This window comes from Myodes glareolus, chromosome 7, assembly GCF_982192425.1.
Source record: "Myodes glareolus chromosome 7, mMyoGla1.1, whole genome shotgun sequence".
NCBI classification, from domain to species: Eukaryota; Metazoa; Chordata; class Mammalia; order Rodentia; family Cricetidae; genus Myodes; species Myodes glareolus.
The window spans coordinates 73,588,898-73,607,525 of NC_142032.1; the positions used below are offsets into that span (position 1 = coordinate 73,588,898).

The following is an 18,628-nucleotide window of genomic DNA, read 5'->3' on the forward strand; positions in this document are numbered from 1 at the left end:
TGGCCTCTGTGGGCATCAGCACAAACGTGTGTATATACACATGCAGACAACAAACACACATAAATAAAAAGAGAAAGTAAAAATCTAACTGGAAACAAGACAATAACGGACATGAGCAAAAAAATGGATATATCACACTGAACTCAGGAAGACAGAAGCTGCTCACAGGCTGTCACCAGTCACAGCCTCAGGGACAAAGGCAGTAATGTCCCACCTGGTCAGAAGCCACCCAAGTAGACAGGTGTTTTTACCCACCTACAACGTATGTGGGTTCGTTGGGCCCAGAAAACCTCTCAGCTCAGCCAAGCCATGTGCACGGAGCTCACGCTGAAAGTGCTTCTGTCCTCTAGGCTCGCCTGGTCTCTGGGAACATACCAAGCTTTCTTCACACAATAGGTCTGAGAGGTTTGGCATCTAGATCGTGAACCCAAATCAAATGAGAAGAGACAAGGTCGAGCTGGCGACCAGCACACGACAGCGTGATGAGAGCAGGAACCAGGTCCTGTTGTCAGATTTACACTTCTTTCTCATGCGGCCGAGCGCTGCTGGCAGGCCAGCTGGGAGTGTCTGCTTTGACTCACTTGGGTTACTGTCACAAAGGCCCTTGGCCTGAGACAGTGATGCTTGGGGAATTATATTTGTTTATTGGAGTTTATTACATGTAATTGAAATCCAAGGTGACTTATCAGCCATCATACCTAAATCACTGGCTATGGCTCTGATGGTTTTGTTGCATTAAAACAAACTGGCATATAAAGGACTGAGAATATCTTAGAATTATGAAAATATGTTCTTCCTGTTATCAATTATATACCAAATAATAATAGATTATTTTAGTCAAAACTTGTCTGAAGTATAACCTGGGATCACTGCCCTCCTTCTGGCACCTTTAACCTTCACTTCCTTCGTGTGTCTGAAATCCACTGGTTTCTCACCTTCATGGTCACTGTTCTCACACCAGCACCCACTCCTGTCCCTGCTGATCATCTCAGAGCAGTTAGCATGAGTGACCTAAAGCTGTCTGAACTCAGGGCGAGCCCTCTCACCCCAGACAAGGTCAAGTCCTCCAGCTGCTGCATGGCTCCTCGCTTGTCCCAACAAATGGTCATCATTACTGCCACCCACGGCCCAAGCCTTCAGGAAGACTTTATTCTCTCTGTCTACCTGGTTCTCCCAAGTATGGGAACCAGCCTTGGGAGAACTTGGCCAGCCTCCATCCTGCCACCATGGCTCTCCATAGCTCCATCAGCCTGCAACCCTGACCCCTAGCTCTGTGATGGATGGGCTGCTCCTTTGCTCTCCATGTCTGAGCTCCAGTGGGCCACCTTATCTTGCATCTCCAATATGCAGCAGTGCCAGTGCTTCTATCTGATTACCTGATTACAGTTCTTACTAAATATTCAAATGGGATTTGGTGCTTAAATTTACGATTCTTCACCCACAGCTGCTTTAGCGCTCTCTCTCTCTCTCTCTCTCTCTCTCTCTCTCTCTCTCTCTCTCTCGTCAAAAGAGGGGTTCAGTAAACTCATAGGTCCAGGTTTTTAAAGAAACTGGAAGCACAAGCTAGCTTTAGGTATCCCCAGTGTGTTGACAGGAAGGATACACTAATTCTAATTATACAGTTTTAACGCTGTAAGGGCTGGTGGTGTTAGTGGGTAAACACTAGCCCTCTACCTAGCAGTATGTAGAGGACACCATAGCTACAAGCACAGCGCCATGGCCACTCCAAGCATCGATTACTTGGGGGAAACTAAGGACCAAGGCTGGTAACAGCCTGTCCATATTGAGAGCCAAATCTGCAGATGCTCAATTTCATAATTAATAAGCATTGTACGGCTGCATTCCTTAAGCTGTCAGAATTAATATTGTAATATACACAAGGAAAGTAATTTAATTTTATACTTTTATCAGTTCAGAATTTGTAATAAGGGGTCAGAGTTTGAGCTGACTAAGCTGCATTCTGTATGAGAGAAGAATGTGAAACTACTCCATGACAGGCAATGCCGTGAGAGAAATGTGCATTTCCAGGCACCGGGCAAAACCCATGGGCTGCTTCGCTTCATGTGCTGTTTTTGCAAGCCATCTCTTCATTTTCATTATATGCAAAAATAGGAAGGCAAGGGAAAAGGGATTTAACTCCTGCTGCTTCTTATTGATCAAGGGAACTGTTTGCAGACTGGCATAAAAAAGGCTCTAACTTTCTTCGCATTTATTTATTTGTGAGTGAGGTACTGGGCACATACCATGGCTCACATACAGAGGTCAGAGGACAGCTTGAAGATGTCACTTCTTCTCCCTGGGTCTCTTGCTTAGGGGAGGTATCATTACCCATGAGGCCATGTCGCCAGGCTGCCTGGAATCACCAAGGGCAACCAGACAGAAGCTGACCCTGTTATACGCTCCTTAGGATGCAGGGGTTCCCCCTCTTGTGTTCCCAAGATTGCTAATTGTTCCAGCTCTGCATTCCACGAAGGTGCTTTGAGGGTTCTGGAACTATTTTCCCTCCGGGGCTAGCTCTGGACACACCCGTAGATTATGCCAGGCTTAGGAGGACACTGTCGTCCAGCGACACCCCACTCCCACAGACTTCCTTTTTCACTTTTTTTAAAAAACAGAAATCGTTTTCGTCTCACAAGAAGCACGTCATTTGTCCAAAAAACCTCTGAGATTTCTCACCCTGACTCAAGGGAACTCCGGTGGTCCTTTTAATCGTCTCCCTACAACATGCAATTTGCTAAAAACCACAGTTTCGGGCAGACTGTCTCATTTGGCAAGCTTAAAGCAGACATCCTTCCCATTAGGGAAATAGCTGAGATTACAGATTCGTACCCTAGAAGAAAATGGAGTGGGTAGTTTATTGGGAGTTAAAGAGGACTAGCTTGGGTTCAGGCCCTCCACTGAGTCTTAGTTTGAGCTGTTGCCAGACTCTATTTTTCCCTTTGTATGTCTCTTCATATTGGGATATTGGGGCGGAAGGTTCTAAGGGAGGTGGGCGTGTATCGGGGGGAGGGGGGATGTAGGCTGAGCTAGACTAGAAGACCCCAGACTGAGCCTAGTCACTGCTCAGCGAGAGCGTTCAACAGGAGGTGAGCACAGGAGCTGCTCTCTGTTCTGCTGGCCACTGACATGAATTCAATCTTCAGCAGGGTCTCCTTAATATGGAGCAGATGCGCGTCTCTGCAGCTTCAGAAACAACTGTATCAAAGGCTCCACCCTACTACTGTCATCTGTGGGAGCCATCATGGGAACGGCTAATTGTTCCTTGTTCTGCATTACAGGGAGGTGCCTGGAATGGTCTGGAAGAAAATACTTCTTTCCTCCAGAGGCTAGTTTTGCATTAGGGAGAGCATGTGCACACCTGTAGGCCATGGCAGATTCTTCCAGAAGAGACTCCTTGAATAAGTGACCTTAAGCTTTCCTGGGGTACAGCGACGTAAGAGTAAGCATGGCAGAGTAAGCATTAGTCTCTTGGAGAGCTGTGAAGGACAGAAATGCACAGAGGGTGTGTATGCACTGGAGGGTAATGCAGGGTGAGTATGAGGATCAGGCACCCTTTTGTATTTGTATCTGGGCATGCTCAGCTCTGGTGGTTCAATCATGTGCTCTAAGCAAGGCTGGTCATATGACCAGGTGCATAAGTGTAGTGTGTGGTTTGGTGGTGTCTAAAGAGGTGTATCTGGGCTTCGCCTGTGGCTGTGGCTTTGGTTGCAAGAAGAGAAGATAAAAGGGACTGAAAGAAAAAAAAAGCAAAAAGAATTAGGTCTTCTGTGATTGGTGGGTGGGGCTCCACCAGATTAAATGTCACAGTGGCTTTAGAAAACTGGATCTCCCACAGAGAAACCCCAAACACTCAAGCCTTGTGTGTTTAGCATCACTGCCTTTGCATTCCAGAGCTGATTTTCCCGACTCCTCTGGGTTGCCTCTCCCTCTCTGTGACCCCTGACCCCTCTTAACAGCTTTCTAGCTGCTGCAGGAATTCTGAGCCTCAACTTCGGAGCTGTCTGCTCCACCAAGACCTGGAACCCAGGTAGGAGATGGGAACGCCCTAGGGAGGGCAGGCATCAAGTCTTGGGCCTCTGCTTGGTCCACAAATGCCAGTGAACATCTCAGCACCTGTCTCCTGCACTAACTGGAGGGCCACAGGAAGCCTGAGACAACTGCCAGAGCGAGCATCTTCAGGTGCCAGAGAAAAGCTTCGGAGAAGCCAGCGAGAGGCAGGAAAAGGCAAGGAAGAGCTTGAGGAGGCTGGGAGCTTCTAGGAGTTTCCCAGAGCCTTTGAGTCCCTGGTTCTGAGGCCAGAAGGGCCATCTATGGGTAAAAAAATAAAGGAAGGGGCGTTCCATGGAAGGTGGCACCTCAGTGCTCAGCGGCTGAGAGAAGAGAGTGTGCCGTACAATGGCTAGATGTAAGAGTTTCCCGGGTCTCTCCTGTCCAGACATGCAAGGAAAAAGAAAGAGAAAGACAGGAAGGGAGGGAGGAAAGGAGGAAGGAAGGAGAGAGGGAGGGAAGGGAGAGGGAGGGAAGGAGGGAGGGAAGGAAGGAGGGAAGGAGGGAGGGAAGGAAGGAAGGAGGGAGGGAGGCAAGAGGGGAGGGAGGGGTGAATGTGTCTGAGTGGTGCTTGCTGACTACTTCCAAAGCATTCATTCTGCAGCTGGCTGCACCGTCTAGAGCTGCCCCCAAACTCCAAGGCCCTGGGCTGCCAGCTGCCTGCTTCCACAGACAGGACAGAAGGCTGTGGCCAGGTGGTGACTGTAGCCAGTGAGTTTTCTCTGGCCCTGTTCACAGTGTGGGGCCATGTGGTTATCGTCACCATGTCTGTGTGACAGTGGGTAGCGCAGGTATCCTTTCCTTCTGATTGGAAGTTCTGAGTTTTCTCTCTGTTTCTCCAACCAGTTGCCACTGTGGTTCATATCTGTGACCTGCATGTTCCCCCTGGGTCACCATGGTAGGCGGTACGGAGCCCAGGGTGTTCAGACAGACTGACCCACTGCTCCCAAGACAAGGAGGGGAGAGCACCCCCAGAGAACACTACCCAGTCTGTCTACTGTCAGGGGCACTGCGGTGCTTTGACAAGTCCCTCAGGGGACACTAGCTCCAGGCAGATGTTCCTACCTGGGGACCCAGCAGACAAAATTATCCAGGACATCTTGTCCCACAGGTGGTCTTTATTATATTCTTTGGGAGCAGTTAAAATAACATCTATCGGGCTGGAGAAACAGCTCAGTGGTTAAGAGCACTGGCTGCTCTTCCAGGGGAGCTGAGTTCAATTCCCAGCAACCACATGGAGGCTCACAATCATCTGTAACAGGATCTGATTCCCCTCTTCTGGTGTGTGCGTGAAGACAGGTCACTCACATACATAAAATAAAGATTTTTTTTTAAAAAAATGCTATCTACCAATAGCTGCAGCTGTATCATCTATAACTGGAGTTCCAGATGGTTGTGAGCTGCTATGCAGGTGATGGGACCCAAACCCAGGTCCTCTGCAAGAGCAACAAGTGCCCTTAACTGCTGAGCCATCTCCAGCCCTGACTCTTAGTAATTTTCAAGAGTCTACAGTCACCAAGCCGAACAGATGTCCTCAACATAATCACCCAGCCTAACTTTAGGTCTGGGTCCTCCTTTCAATACCTTCTGTCCCCTTTCTCTCTTAGCCCTTGGCAGTCATGTTTCTAAGCCCTGTCTCCCCCTGTTACTTAACATTAATTTGCAGAGAACACAGAGTATTTTTAAAGTCAGGTCCAAAGCTACAGTATTACATTGAGAACTCAAAAGCGGCCCTTTGCAGGTTAACTGCTTCCTCATACATAGCCACACAAGTCTAGTGCACTAATGGGCTTGTGCAAATTCATGAATGGGATTGCCAAATTCATACCAATATACAAAACAGAGCTAAACATCCACAGGCACACTTGTGTGTTGTATTGTTTACATCTTCCAGTCTAGAAGGAACGCAGCATTTTTATCTGAGTGAGATTCTGGGAGATGGTGACTTTTAATAGTGGAAAGAAAGCAGCACAGACTTGCTGATGGACTGGGAGAAGACACCATTGGGGGTCCCTCTTCTGAGCTGTCTATAACAAGGGGACTCTTCTGTGGAGAAGGAGAGGATGGCACCGAGCCCTATAAACCTGCCTGCAGACCTTCCTTGCAGGGTACCATTCTGTCCTTTGTACCTCGCCTGGCTTTGTATGTTACACCTCCCAGTTCAGGCCGAGGCACTAACTCTGCATTTCCTTAGACACTGTTTGCCTCCCGTTTCTCTAAATGGGATAGCTTCTCCGGGATTCTGAGCTTAACTCCTGGCATAGTGGGGTGGGGGTGAGGAGTGGAAAGACCATGGGGCTGTCTGGGCTCATCCAGGCTTTCCTGGAGGTGGTTTAAGTTGCCCATGTGTCAGAAGTGTGAGAAATCTGTCCGCTATCCTCAGATGTAGTGTTGCTACTGGTCAGAAATGTTGGACGATGGCAACGGAGCAGTCACGTGAGATAGGAAGCCCTGGGTGGCTGGATGAGGGCAGCAAAGAGCGAAGACCATGGAGTCTTTAGTGAGAGCAGATTAGAGCAGTCTAGGAAGAAGCGATGCTTCCACAGACCCTGCTGGCCAGGGGGAGGCAGCAGGAAGGAATAAGGACAGGACCTTGAAGGGGCCTGTAGGGTCAGGTAAGTCGGTCAGCACTGAGCTTCGCTCAAGCAATGGGAATGCAAGATGTGTGTGTTGGGTTGGGATAAGGCGTGGCAGGGGACCGAGTCGAGCCAATGTGAGGCACGGGGCCAGATCTAGGTTTATGTTCAAGTCAAAGAGAAAGAAAAAAATCAGGTAGGGGAGGAAGAGTCTAAATGTGTTCCTTGCCCTGCAGAGTGTCACTGAGTGGCCCTGTTCATTTGGAGTTCCACATTCTTCTCATGGGAGATTTGCGGGGAGGGGCATAGATTTGAGAGCTGCCTGTGGTCTTTATGACTGTGTGGTGTCCCTGAATCCCTCAACATCTCCCTAGCTAACCAGATAGGAACTGCATTTCAAGACGGGCAATGGTTGGTGGCAGAAGATGCCTCCTAACAGAGGGACTTGCTGGAGCAGGCTGGGCTATGGTTCTAGGGGGACTCAAGGGCCTATGGCATGCATACAGCTCATCCTAGATCAAGAAGAAATTGTCTCATCATGTTGCTTTGTGCGTCCCAATTACTGTAACCTGGAAACAGAGTAAAGATGCTAGCCACCAAGCCTGATGACTTGAATTTGATCCTTAGGCCCCATGGGGTGAAAGAAGAGAACCGACTCCCACAAGCTGACCTCTGACCTTCACTCGCTTTTACACACACACAGTGAGAGAGAGAGAGAGAGAGAGAGAGAGAGAGAGAGAGAGAGATTGAGATTAAAAACCAAAAGACCAGAGTGACCTGGATTGCCAAATATGCATGAAGTTAGCGACACAAGTTAGCAAGCAGGACTCCAGAGTTATAGGGAAAGAAAGCAGGCTCCTTCTAGAAGAAGCTGGGGAGGGGAGATGAGGCGGGGCAGAGAGGAAGGTACCTGCATAGGAGATACAGCTAGACACGGCAGCTGCGGTTGTGCACACGACCTTCTACAGTTTATAATGGTGGCCCAGAGAGTGAGGGGCCAATGAGGCCTGGCCAAAGTGACTGTGATCTGCTCTGGCACACACGGGGTAGATACCTCAGGAAGAGTCTGTCTGATCTGTGGGGTTAAAAGGCTTATAGTGGCCAAGATTGGGCATGGTCCTCCAAGACCACCTGGGAGCTCCAGACTCAGGGAGGAAGGGCACCCAGATACCCTGAATAGTGAATGAGGAATCTTCCCTGCCTTGGAGATGCCCCCAAGCCCTTAGTTCTCGGTGAGTCCTGGTGACAAGAAGCGCCAAGGTGGACAGCACTGGCACACGATGGTGGGTGTGGAATTCACCCCAGGGTGTCTGTCTTAGTCTGTGTGATGCTAAAACAAAACACCACAAGATGAGCGGTAAAAATAATGATGCTATTTCTCATAGCCTTGGAGCCTGGGAGACCCAAGCCTAACTCAGGGTAGGTGTGAGCTCCCTGCCTGTCTCACAAATGTCAGTACTTCTTGATGTGCCTCACAACTGCAGGAGTGAGCCGCAAGTCCCCCCCCCCACACACCAGGTCCTTGTCATCTCCCTAAGGCCCCAACCGACCCCATCTGTGTGGAGACCAGGATCTCTGCAGGTTCTTCCCACCGAACCCTCTCCAACACTTTTCTTTCTGTTTGCATTAGGAGGTGCTCAGGCTAGGCAGGTTCCCAATCTCTGAGCAGCAGGCACCCAGCCCTGTGTTGCTCTTGAGAGGAGAAAGGAATCAAAGTTCTTGGACCCAGTAAGCCTGAGCTCTCCATGGGGAACCCAAGAGGGGATGTGAAGCTGGACAAGAATGGTGCCCAGAGGGGAAGGGCATGCACGAGGGAGCTATCAGCACATCCTGGACCGAGGGCTCGAAGATCCTGGGCAAGGCAAGAAACTCAGGTCTGAGCCTCGTGTCAATCATCTTTACAATGAGACATTAGCAAACTATAACCCATCGCCTGCTAGTTATGAATAAAGTTTTATTGGAACAGTAAGTTACGTATCATCAATGGCAGCTTTTGCCCTGTAGGAGCAGAGCTGTTTACTATCTGACCCCTAACAGTTTCTAACCTTGTGATTTTAACCACTCAGAGGATTCAGTTTCCTTATCTAGAAAATTTGCCTACAAGGTTAATATATTTATATAACAAACAAAACAGCTGCAGAGATTGGTGATCAGCTCAGTTGGGAGAGTGCTTGCCTAGCATGCAGAAGGACCAAACACCCAGCACTCCATAAACGGGGTGGTGCACACCTGTGATCCCAGCACTCTGAAGGTAGAGCCAGGAAGATCAAAAACTCAAGGTCATCCTCAGCTACATAGCAAATTGGAGGCCAGTCCGGAATACACAAGACGCTGTCTTTAAAAAGGCCAGACAGAGAGTGCACAAAAGTTTCTGTTGAATCTGGGTCTCCTCAGCGAAGCTAAAGTAAAGAGCTCTTCCCTCCTGGCATGGAGTCTGCCTCATCCAGCTCTGTTCCCACGTCTGGCACCGACAAACTGCACCCACCTGCCCCGCAGACGCAACCGCTAAGAGAATTCACAAATATAAACAGAGCGAAGTCATCTGAGCAAGCGCAACCGACACAGGATGGGCGTGTGAGAGCAGGCCTGACTTAGTCGGTGCTTTGTGTTCAGTGGGTCTCCCCTTTCTGAAACAAAAGCAGGAGCCTGTGAACAATTGGTTTTCAAGGGACAACGGTTCTCAATGCCAAGTCCACCCTGTGAAGCTTAAGGGGCAAGGACGGAATTGCTCCACACCCTCTGCTGACCTGCAGGGCTGTCCAGGCTCCAGTAATCCATCTCACAAGAGGAGCCAATCATATTTCAGGCTAATGTGGTTTCCTAGGCAACCAACAATATAGTCACAGAAACAGACTGTAGATAGTAGAAAGAAACACAGAGCTTGGAGAGGCACTGACCCATAATCTCCTGACTTTGATGTAACGCTCGCCTGCCGAGTCGTTCATACTGGATCAATACCTGAAACCCTAGGCTATGAGCAACATGGTACCCCAACCCAAGACCCCAGCAGAATGGGCTGCCATGACCCCTTACAAGCCCAGGAGTTACTGGGAAGGCTTTGGAATGTTACTGCCTTTAGGACCCCCAAGGAGCAAACCTCCAAGATGGTGGAGGGCCAGAATCCTGTGGATCTGGGCACGAGGCCATAGAGCCAGGGTGCAGCTATCTAGGAATGATGCCAGAAGAGATGACACCCACAAGGAGCCTTTGGGACTTAAGCTTACACCCCACTTAACAGATAACTTGCGGCCTATTCAATGTGTGGGAACTGGGGGATGGGGGCAGGGAACGACTCCTAGTGCGCCCAGTAATAATATCCAAAGTAAAATCTACTTCAACATGTAGGCTCTAGGGATCCAACTCAAGTCTGCAGGCTTGGTGGGGAGCATTTTGACAGCCCCTAAACCTCTGCTTTCTATTTGTCCCTCTGTATCTCTTCCTCTGCCAATTTTTTTAAACAGCCTCCCTCCTTCTTGCTTCTTTGGCTCCTCTGGGGACCAGAGACCCATGGCTCTCCACATTTGCAGACTGTTTCCTAGAGTCTGCCAACAGCCTACCCTGTAAGAGAACCCTGCCCACTGTCTCAGGTTGCACTGATGCCTCGGTTGATTGGGGGCAGGGGGCTAAGCCGGGGGAAGTCCCTGGAACTGATGACAAAGTGCTTGGTGCTGCTTCACTTAGAGGAAGCCACATCCCCAGGGGTTCCCCTTGGAGAGGAGGAGGAATATGGGGCTCATCAACAGACCTCATTCATCTTTGATGAGAAATAAGTACTTCAGGGTGGGAGTCTCCCCCTCCTCACAACCCATTTCCCATTTGGAAGTGGTTATTGCTGCCGTGAGTCCTTCCCAGACAGGAGAGGAGCATCAAAAGCAGCAGCCACGGCTTTCACAAAGACCTGGACAGAGGAGACATGAGCAGCTCAGGGCTTCTCAAACTCTACCCCAAACCTCGCAGGAATCTTTAATAAGCACTGGTTAAAAAGGAGATTGGGATCTGGGTGGAGCCTGAGATCCTGCACCTCCGCCGGGGGGGGGGGGGGCGCAATGCTCCAGTGTGTGTCCCACTGTGGGACTGCAAGGGTTACCTTAAACCTTAGCTCTCTGCTTTACTCCCTTCGTCCCACATGCCTTCGGGTTCCCCAGTTTCCCTCCCCCACCCTGGCCCCACTGCTCTCTGAGACAGACAAACCTGTCGACTGGGACTACGAAAACCACCTACAGGCACCCACATTCAAATCTAAGAGAGAAAGTCCTTGGGTCACATTCCAGTTCTCTCGCACTTTCACCTTTATGTGTGGTCCTCTGTGAACCCTGCTCTCACCCAAGTGGGAACGTTCACTCTATACTCCTGCTGTCACAGCCTGCACATCCTGCACACCTGACCCATCATCTCACAGTAGAGGCCCGTCTCTGCCGCTTCTGTATCATTCGTGGGCGTGTGTTCTCATACACACTAAGTACTATGAAAAGGCCATGTCTGTACAGGGAAGGGCTGCTTTCTTAACATAGTTTTCGTTCTTTCTTTCCTTTCTTACTTTTTTTCTTCTGGTTGGACAGAGCACATCTGTAGGGGAAACAAGTGTCCCCATTACTCAGAGATGGGTTGCAAAGGCTCGCTATTAGGAACAACCTCCCCCAGACTATTTCCCTCCCTCTGATTCTCCTTTACAATTATGCTGGGGAATGGAGGGTGGGATTTTTGTGAATGAGTAAATATACCATCTTAACAACTGTACCCAGAGACATTTCAGAAATCTGTGGTAGAAACAAGACTGAGTGGACCATGGAAACACTGGAGGAGCAGCTTCCCTCCAAAAGTGGCCACTGGGCCGCAAGTTTTACTCTACTGCCACCGTCCCCTTGGGACAAACTCTTAAAGCCTGTTGTCTAAAAGGACTACATCTACCTAACAGAGACTCTCCAGACTCAACCCTCAGCTTTCCAGAACACAAGACAGTAACTCAACCAGGAAAGAAGGTAGGGACAGTAGCGACCAGGGGACTTAATAGCCGAAGAGTACTCAAGTCTAGAGTCGCATTATCCTTTTTGGTCCCTCCAGTGCTCTGGTGGGTGTCAGCTGTGCCAGCGACAGAGCTGGTGTCCTTCGCCAATTTCCAGTTCAGGGACTTCGAAAACTGAGGCTGCACTGTGCCCCTCTTGAGTCCCACTGGGCACCTAACAATACCGCCCCGGAATGGACAGGACAGCAGGGTGCGGGTTGGCATCATAAAACTCCCAAGCCCAACACACCTCCACTGTAAGATTCTGCATTCCCAAGTTATGGATAAAGACAAACAGTGCTTCCACACCTGCTCCTCGCAGTGACAAGCTGTTCAAAAGCCAAGGCCTGGAAAACCACGCGGTTCAGCCCAGCGTTACATCACCACATGGGTCCAGCTTCTCACTGAAGACCAGTGAAGGGTGGAATCCCCCCCACTCACCTATCATGGGGCCCAAACCCTATTCCACAATGTATACCGGTCCCTGCTATCTTTTAATCTGCATATCAACTATAAGAACCCACAGTACTCTGCCACCCCCACCCCTCAAGCCTCTAGAAATAGTCTCCTCTTTGGAAAAGAGGAGCAGACCTTGGAGTGAACTGGCAGGCCCACTTTGGACAGCAGCCTTACTTGTCCAATTGGGACCTGGCAGGCCGACGACCTCCAGACAAGCCTGGGTTCACAATGAAGCAAACCATAACAGAAACAGCAACTGTAATAGATGCACACCAGCATAAAGGCCACCTCTGATCACATTAGCACTGTGGCTTAGAGAAAAGATCCGATTCCTGGATCGATGCATAGTCAGGCATTGCCTCCACCAATGACAAGGCTGTTTGGCTGTCTATACTAATAATAGCAAGCGGCCTTGTCCTCAGTGTTAGCAGGGGTACAGGGTGATGCCTGGACTAGACCGGCTATGCACGCACTCTAAGCTCCACGCCATCTGTCCTGCCATGCCAATAGCTAACCCGGACCTGTTCCCAGGGTAGAAAGATGCCAGCATGCACAATATTTCTCCTAGGAGGAGGCCCTCTCTCCTTGATGCCTCCGGTTCCCTAGCAGGAAATACCAGGGGGAATGAGTGCAGAGAAAAAGATGCCGATAGCGCAGAAGCCCCCAACATGCACCCTGCTGCTGAACAACCAAAACCGAATTCCAGACGGCTATTTCTGCTTCCTGGGGCTGCAAGACACTCAGTCCAGCTAGGACACAAAACACTACAAACAGAAGACACCAGGTAAAGCTTTGTAAGGCTACCCAGGCCAGCCTAGGCTTCACGCTGCACGGCATGGGGGAAGAGAAGCATTAACAAAGCCGGGCAGCCTCTCCTCCCCACGGGGGCTCCGGGCGGCAGAGCACTGCACTTACATGGCCTCAGAAACCTCCAGGTTCAGGTCACTGGCTGGGGCTGGCTGCAGGGACTGCGACCCTCCCATCCTCGCTGAGCCCTGGCTTGCAGGCTAGCCGCGGGCAGGGCCAGCGTCCTGATGCGTTTCCTCCAGCCCGGGGCGGGCCGGCGGACGGCCGGGGCTGCTGCACTGCAGATGGGAGCAGCTGCTGGCATCCGTGGTGGTGGCGGCGACTGGGAGCTGCGGCTCGAGGCCGGAGCCGGCCCAGGGGGGCGAGCACCGAGGAAGTGTGCACGCGCAAGTGCAGCTGGCGGGCACGCGCCTAGGTGTGCGCGTGAGCGTGGCCGGTGTGCGTGGAACTGCCTGAGAGGAGGCAGTGTGAGCCCATGCACTGGCGTGATCGGAAAGGATCTTCCCCTCTTAAAGACCCTGCTCAGCCTGTGTGTTGGGACTTGATGATGTCACCACCACCAAGTGGCCAGACGCCTGCCTCTTCACAAAGCTCCAACATTGGCTCCGGAAACGCCAGGAGGAGGCGAAGACCCTCCCTTCTACTCACACACCAAGCCGCAGCCTCCAAGACTAGCCCAGAACGCCTGCTAGGGTAGTGTGTCTTTTGAGATGTAAATGCACTGCTCACAGGCAACTTGAGGCCCTCGTCTAGCAATAAATAGACAGAGTTGGGGACAGGTCCCTTCTCGCTCCGGCTCCCACCCCCAGACTGGAGGAGGGCTTCAGGAACCAGTAAAACAGGCTACAGTGGAAACTGAGGGCTGCACACCTGAATGAACTTTCTTCAGATAGCACAGCTGGGGATAGAACCAAAGTCTGTCCCGGGGGCAGCGACCTGGCATGGCTGTCCGGCTCCCAGCGCACCAAGACCAGGCCTCCCTCCAGGTATACTTTCTTAGTATGACCAAAGTCTGCGGAGGTTGAGGCAAATTGGAGAGAAAGAGGCATATAGGGCCACCTTCAGGGACTGGGTCTGCAGTCTGGTCTTTGGCCACCAGAAGAATTTTCTACAAAGACAAGGCCTATGCCATAGAGGCTATGCTCCTGAGTCGGGACCTCTGTATAACAAGAATATGCAGGTGAAAGGTAGCTGTGAGGGACATATAAAGGTTCACCTCTGATCGGAAACACAGGCTGGCTTAGGTGCTGGCGAAACCCAGGGCCAGACCCCATTTGCCTGTTGGGAAGCAGCCAGGTCTCTAGCTCTGAACGTTTGATTGATCTCTGGACCTTCTCACTACTTGAAAGGCTACTTGAAAAACATTCTCTTTCCCTGTAAGTGGTTTGGGGACCTCTTCACCCCTGTCTGCCTCACATTTGGTGGGCTGGCTTTCTGAGCCCTGAACAACTGTATTCAAACACAATTAATTATGGGAAAGCGGACTCACGTGGCTTTTCCCACAATTCCTCTGCTTATAAGGCAGTTCTTAAAGAAATACATACATCACGGCCCAAAATGATGAGATGAACGTAAAACCAATCAACCATACAATAAAACCAAAATAAAGCTACCCAACACATCTTAAGATTTCCTCCAATGTACTGTTTTCCTAAAGTGTGGCTAAAGATGTCGGCACAGGTCAGCACGTACAGAATTTGCTACTTGCCACAAGCTCCGGAGCTCCGGGCCAGCTGAATTCCCTGGCTCACATTTCTTTGTGTCAAAACACTCTCCCATCAAAACTGCTTCCAGGAATCAGCGACATGAAATCTCCAGGAAACGCCGAGGTTTCCTTCTGTATTTAAGTGAAAATAGGGAACAATGGTGCCAGTCTTGTGGCATAGGTGACTCTCAGCAGGGCAGCACCTCCCAGGGAGGCCAACACTCATTGTCAACAGTTGTGTTGTCTGGTGACAGGGATCCTGCAACTTATTTATCCAAACACATTCATAGGGAAAGGGAAGGGGTTCTTTATTTTTTTTTTTAAAAAAATCTTTTTGGTTCCTTCTGTAGTTAAGGAGCCAAAAGAACCTTACAGTGTGTTATATATCAATACTAATGTAGATTCTTCTGAGAAGTGTGTGACAGACAGACTTCAGTTAGATTACACACTGGTAAAACGAGGTGTCCTCAGCCTGCACAAGCCCCATTTTGACCCTCAATGGCTCTATTTTGCCTCTCTAACTTTCTGCTTCTAGAATCATTCTTCCACAGTGCCCTTGGATTCTGGGCTGACTGACTGGTAAACATCTTAATGACAAAGAACCAACAGGAAGGGCCACCAAGCAGTAGTGTGGCATGCAGAACACATCACCTTCTAAAGGAGGAGACTGACCATAGTGGTGAGGTTCATCAGGAATGGGAGAACCACCTCATGAGACTCAGACTGTCCTCTCAAAGGGGGAGGACATCACCTCATGGGACTTAGACTGTCCCCCTCAGAGTGGCAGGGAAGTACCTCATGGGAGCCAGACTGGCCCCCTCAAGGGATGCCAGTGACAGCAACTTCTTCAGACCCTCAGGCAAAAGCAAAACTGAGATAATGGTCTCTTGGCCTGGCCAGGATCACAGACTCTCTCAGTGAGGCAAACCCAGCCCCCCACTTCTGCCCACTCCCCATTTTTTTTCTTATAATATATCAAAGTTTCTATCAGCGCATGGAAGACAGACCTGGAGTTGCTGAACCCTTTATCTGTTCTTCCCAACACAGTCACATTGATTAACTCCACCCTACGCCACTCCTGGTCTCTGACTGGTGTACTGGGACTCCCAGGGCTGGGATGACAGAGCCTGAACCTGGTTTGTGCACGGCATGCGGAGTCACAGGGCTGTCAGAGCATCCCAAAGGCTTTGAAATGAACCAGAGTTCAAATCCTGCTTTCTCCCCTCACCCTTGAGCTAAATGCCTAGGCAAGCAGTCCACAGTACTAACTGACACAGAAAAATGAACATACTCTGGAAGGGCTTTGGAGAAATTAGGCTAAATAAAATCCATAGACTCTTGGGACCGGGTCCTCCTTTCCCTGCGTAGAATAACAATAAAGCATTATTACAGTCAAGTGCGTCTAGCCTGCGTAGAATAACAATAAGAATAACAATAATCATTACAGTCTAGTGCTTCTAGTTAGAATCCCAACAACCCCACAGCTACAACATAGTGAAATATTATATAGCGGATAATATCACCTTGCTGATATTAAATCTATGCCCCCCAAACCATGGTAGAAACAGAGAGCACTGGGCACCTTGGAAGTTACTGACAGCTAAATTTGTGCTGTGTGCTTCCCTACTGAACAGCCACTCAGACCCATAGTTAATTTCTGATGCTGACCATGCCCGCCATTTGAACTAAACTTGATTCTTTGGTAATTTAGCCCACAGGAAATGCAAAGCTGAAGAAATGGGGAGGGAAAGGGTTGTGCAATGGCCTCCAGGTATCTCCTGAAATTTCCACAGAAGCCCCTAAGCCCTGTTATACTGGAACTCAGAGGAAGGGTCAATGGCAGATGAATAGGGTTAGATAACATCATTGTGGGCCCCCTCATAATGGGATTAGTGCCCTTATAAGAAGAAAGAGTCATGTAATCTCCTACACCCCCATAAAAATATTGCAAGAAGAAAGCTACTCGTAAGCCATACAAAGCCTCAAAGAGTTTGCTCATGTGCACACCCTGACCTGGGACACCCAGCCCCCTGGACTAGGAGAAAAAGATGTTAGCTGTCTGATCTTGAGTCCAGGCTGCTTTTGGTTTTTTTGTTTGTTTGTTTGTTTGTTTTAAAGATTTGTTTATTTAATATGTATACAGTATTCTCAGTGCTCTACCTGCTGGCCAGAAGAGGGCACCAGATCTCATTACAGATAGTTGTGAGCCACCATGTGGTTGCTGGGAATTGAACTCAGGACCTTTGGAAGAGCAGGTGGTGCTCTTAACCACTGAGCCATCTCTCCAGCCCCTCCTCCATGCTGCTTTGGTTACAGCAGCCATGGATGGGACCAAGCATAGGTAACACAAACAGCAATGACAGAAAGCCTGGACTCATACAAGGAAACTCCAACAGCAGCAGTCTAGCATGACTGGACATTGGCATTTGGAGACCTGAAGACACAGGCTGGACCCAAGTCCAGTTCCCTCAATGGCTGTGACTCCATACTCTACTTCTGTTTCCCTTCCTACCTCCCTCATCTTCCCCAAATCACATAAAGTCAAATCACAGATCCGTATGTAATTGCATGATAGGAAATTCACCAGGGCTTACCAAGAAGCATTAAAACGCCACAGACAGTGTCCCAGTCACTTGTTCCCTCATTTATTCAAGCATGCACCGAGGCCCTGGCCAGGCCCAGGTCAACACTGGGCGTTCAGAGTCCATTCCTGTACCTTCAGTTATGCAGAAAATGCACAGGGGACTCAGCACTCTGCTTTCCTGACTTTCACATGCTGGCGGCCGTTCCTCCCATCCTTCCCGCCCTGACACTGGTCCAGTCTCCATCCTGGCCTCCCTCTGAAGAACAGCAGAGCACCTCCTCCCTAGGACACATCGATCATGCCCATCACTTTCAAACACTGATAAGACCTGACCTCAAACAGCCCTTGCGCAGGGCTTTGAGCCTTATCCACATGCAGAGTATAAAGCCTGAAGGAAGGCCAAGCCACATGGGCAGGCTCCACTGCCACCTAGCCTACTGATGTCCCACGAGAGTCTAGAAAGCCAGAGAAACCAGGAAACGCCTCTATCATTTCTGAAATAATTAGCAATCTACTGTATATTAACACCCCTATAATATTATAGGCCTGGTCTATATATAGTGATTCAGATAACTTATTCTCACGTTACTAATTGTCAGTAAGCCAGACAAAGCTCTGTAACCACAAGATGAACCATGTGATCCAGGCTCCACATTCCACAGCAAGGATCTGGGACCCCGTTAGGGCTAGAGAGATGGCTTGGTAGTCCTTCTACTTGTGCAGAAGACTGGTGTAGGAGGGTTTTCTTTCCATGTGTTGCTTTCATTGGTCAAATAAAGAAACTGCCTTGGATTTTTGATAGGGCAGAATTTAGATAGGTGGAGTAGACTGAACAGAAGGCTGGGAGAAAGAAAGCAGAGTCAGGCAGACGCCATGGCTCTCCTCTCCAAGACAGACGCTGGTTAGACTCATGCCGGTAAGCCACAGTCAAGTGGCAATACACACTAATGGAGATGGGTTAAATTAATATGTGAGAGTTAGCCAATAAGAGGCTAGATATAATGGGCCAAGCAGTGTTTAAATGAATATAGTTTCCTTGTAATTATTTCAGGGAAAGCTAGCCGGGATCTGGGTGGCGGGAAGCAGCCCGCTGCTCCTTTTCCTACAGAGTGGCACTCCAACATGGTAACTAACTCCACGTAAAACCTAAGAGGGCTTAAAAAGGAATCCTAGACACAAATATAGAGTTTAACACAGTTTTTTGCTGTTTGCTAGGGCATGCTGTAGAGAGATTTCCTGATTCAGCAAAAGCAACAGAAGAAAAGCTGTGCCATTTTAAAACGAGGCTTCCTGGGCCCTGCCGCCGGTGCAATCTCTGGCTATGGAGCATTCGTGGGCTTGGATGTTTATGTGCTCACACGGGATTGGGAGTAAAGTAGCTGAGACCATGCCCGTGGCTCAGCTCCTCCTCCCTGAGTAGGCAGCGGGATCAGGTCTACTAAAAAGTG

The 18,628-nt window shown here is 49.7% G+C and overlaps 1 protein-coding gene across 24 annotated transcripts in view; it reads right to left on the reverse strand.

Annotated features, from left to right (window-relative positions):
- Tacc2 (transforming acidic coiled-coil containing protein 2) overlaps positions 1–18,628 on the reverse strand; it is a 212,040-nt gene that overhangs the window by 57,516 nt on the left and 135,896 nt on the right. For 3 of the 24 annotated variants that reach the window (XM_048455164.3, XM_048455163.3, XM_085693213.2), the window contains exon 1: positions 13,000–13,155. The exons of 19 other annotated variants lie outside the window; for them this stretch is intronic. In XM_048455164.3, the coding sequence (XP_048311121.3) occupies positions 13,000–13,067 (68 nt within the window). In that variant the 5' untranslated portion in view covers positions 13,068–13,155. Of the gene's footprint in view, positions 1–12,999; positions 13,157–18,628 lie in introns of those variants that run through there. 2 more of the 24 variants (XM_085693212.2, XM_048455165.3) reach the window with 2 other exon arrangements.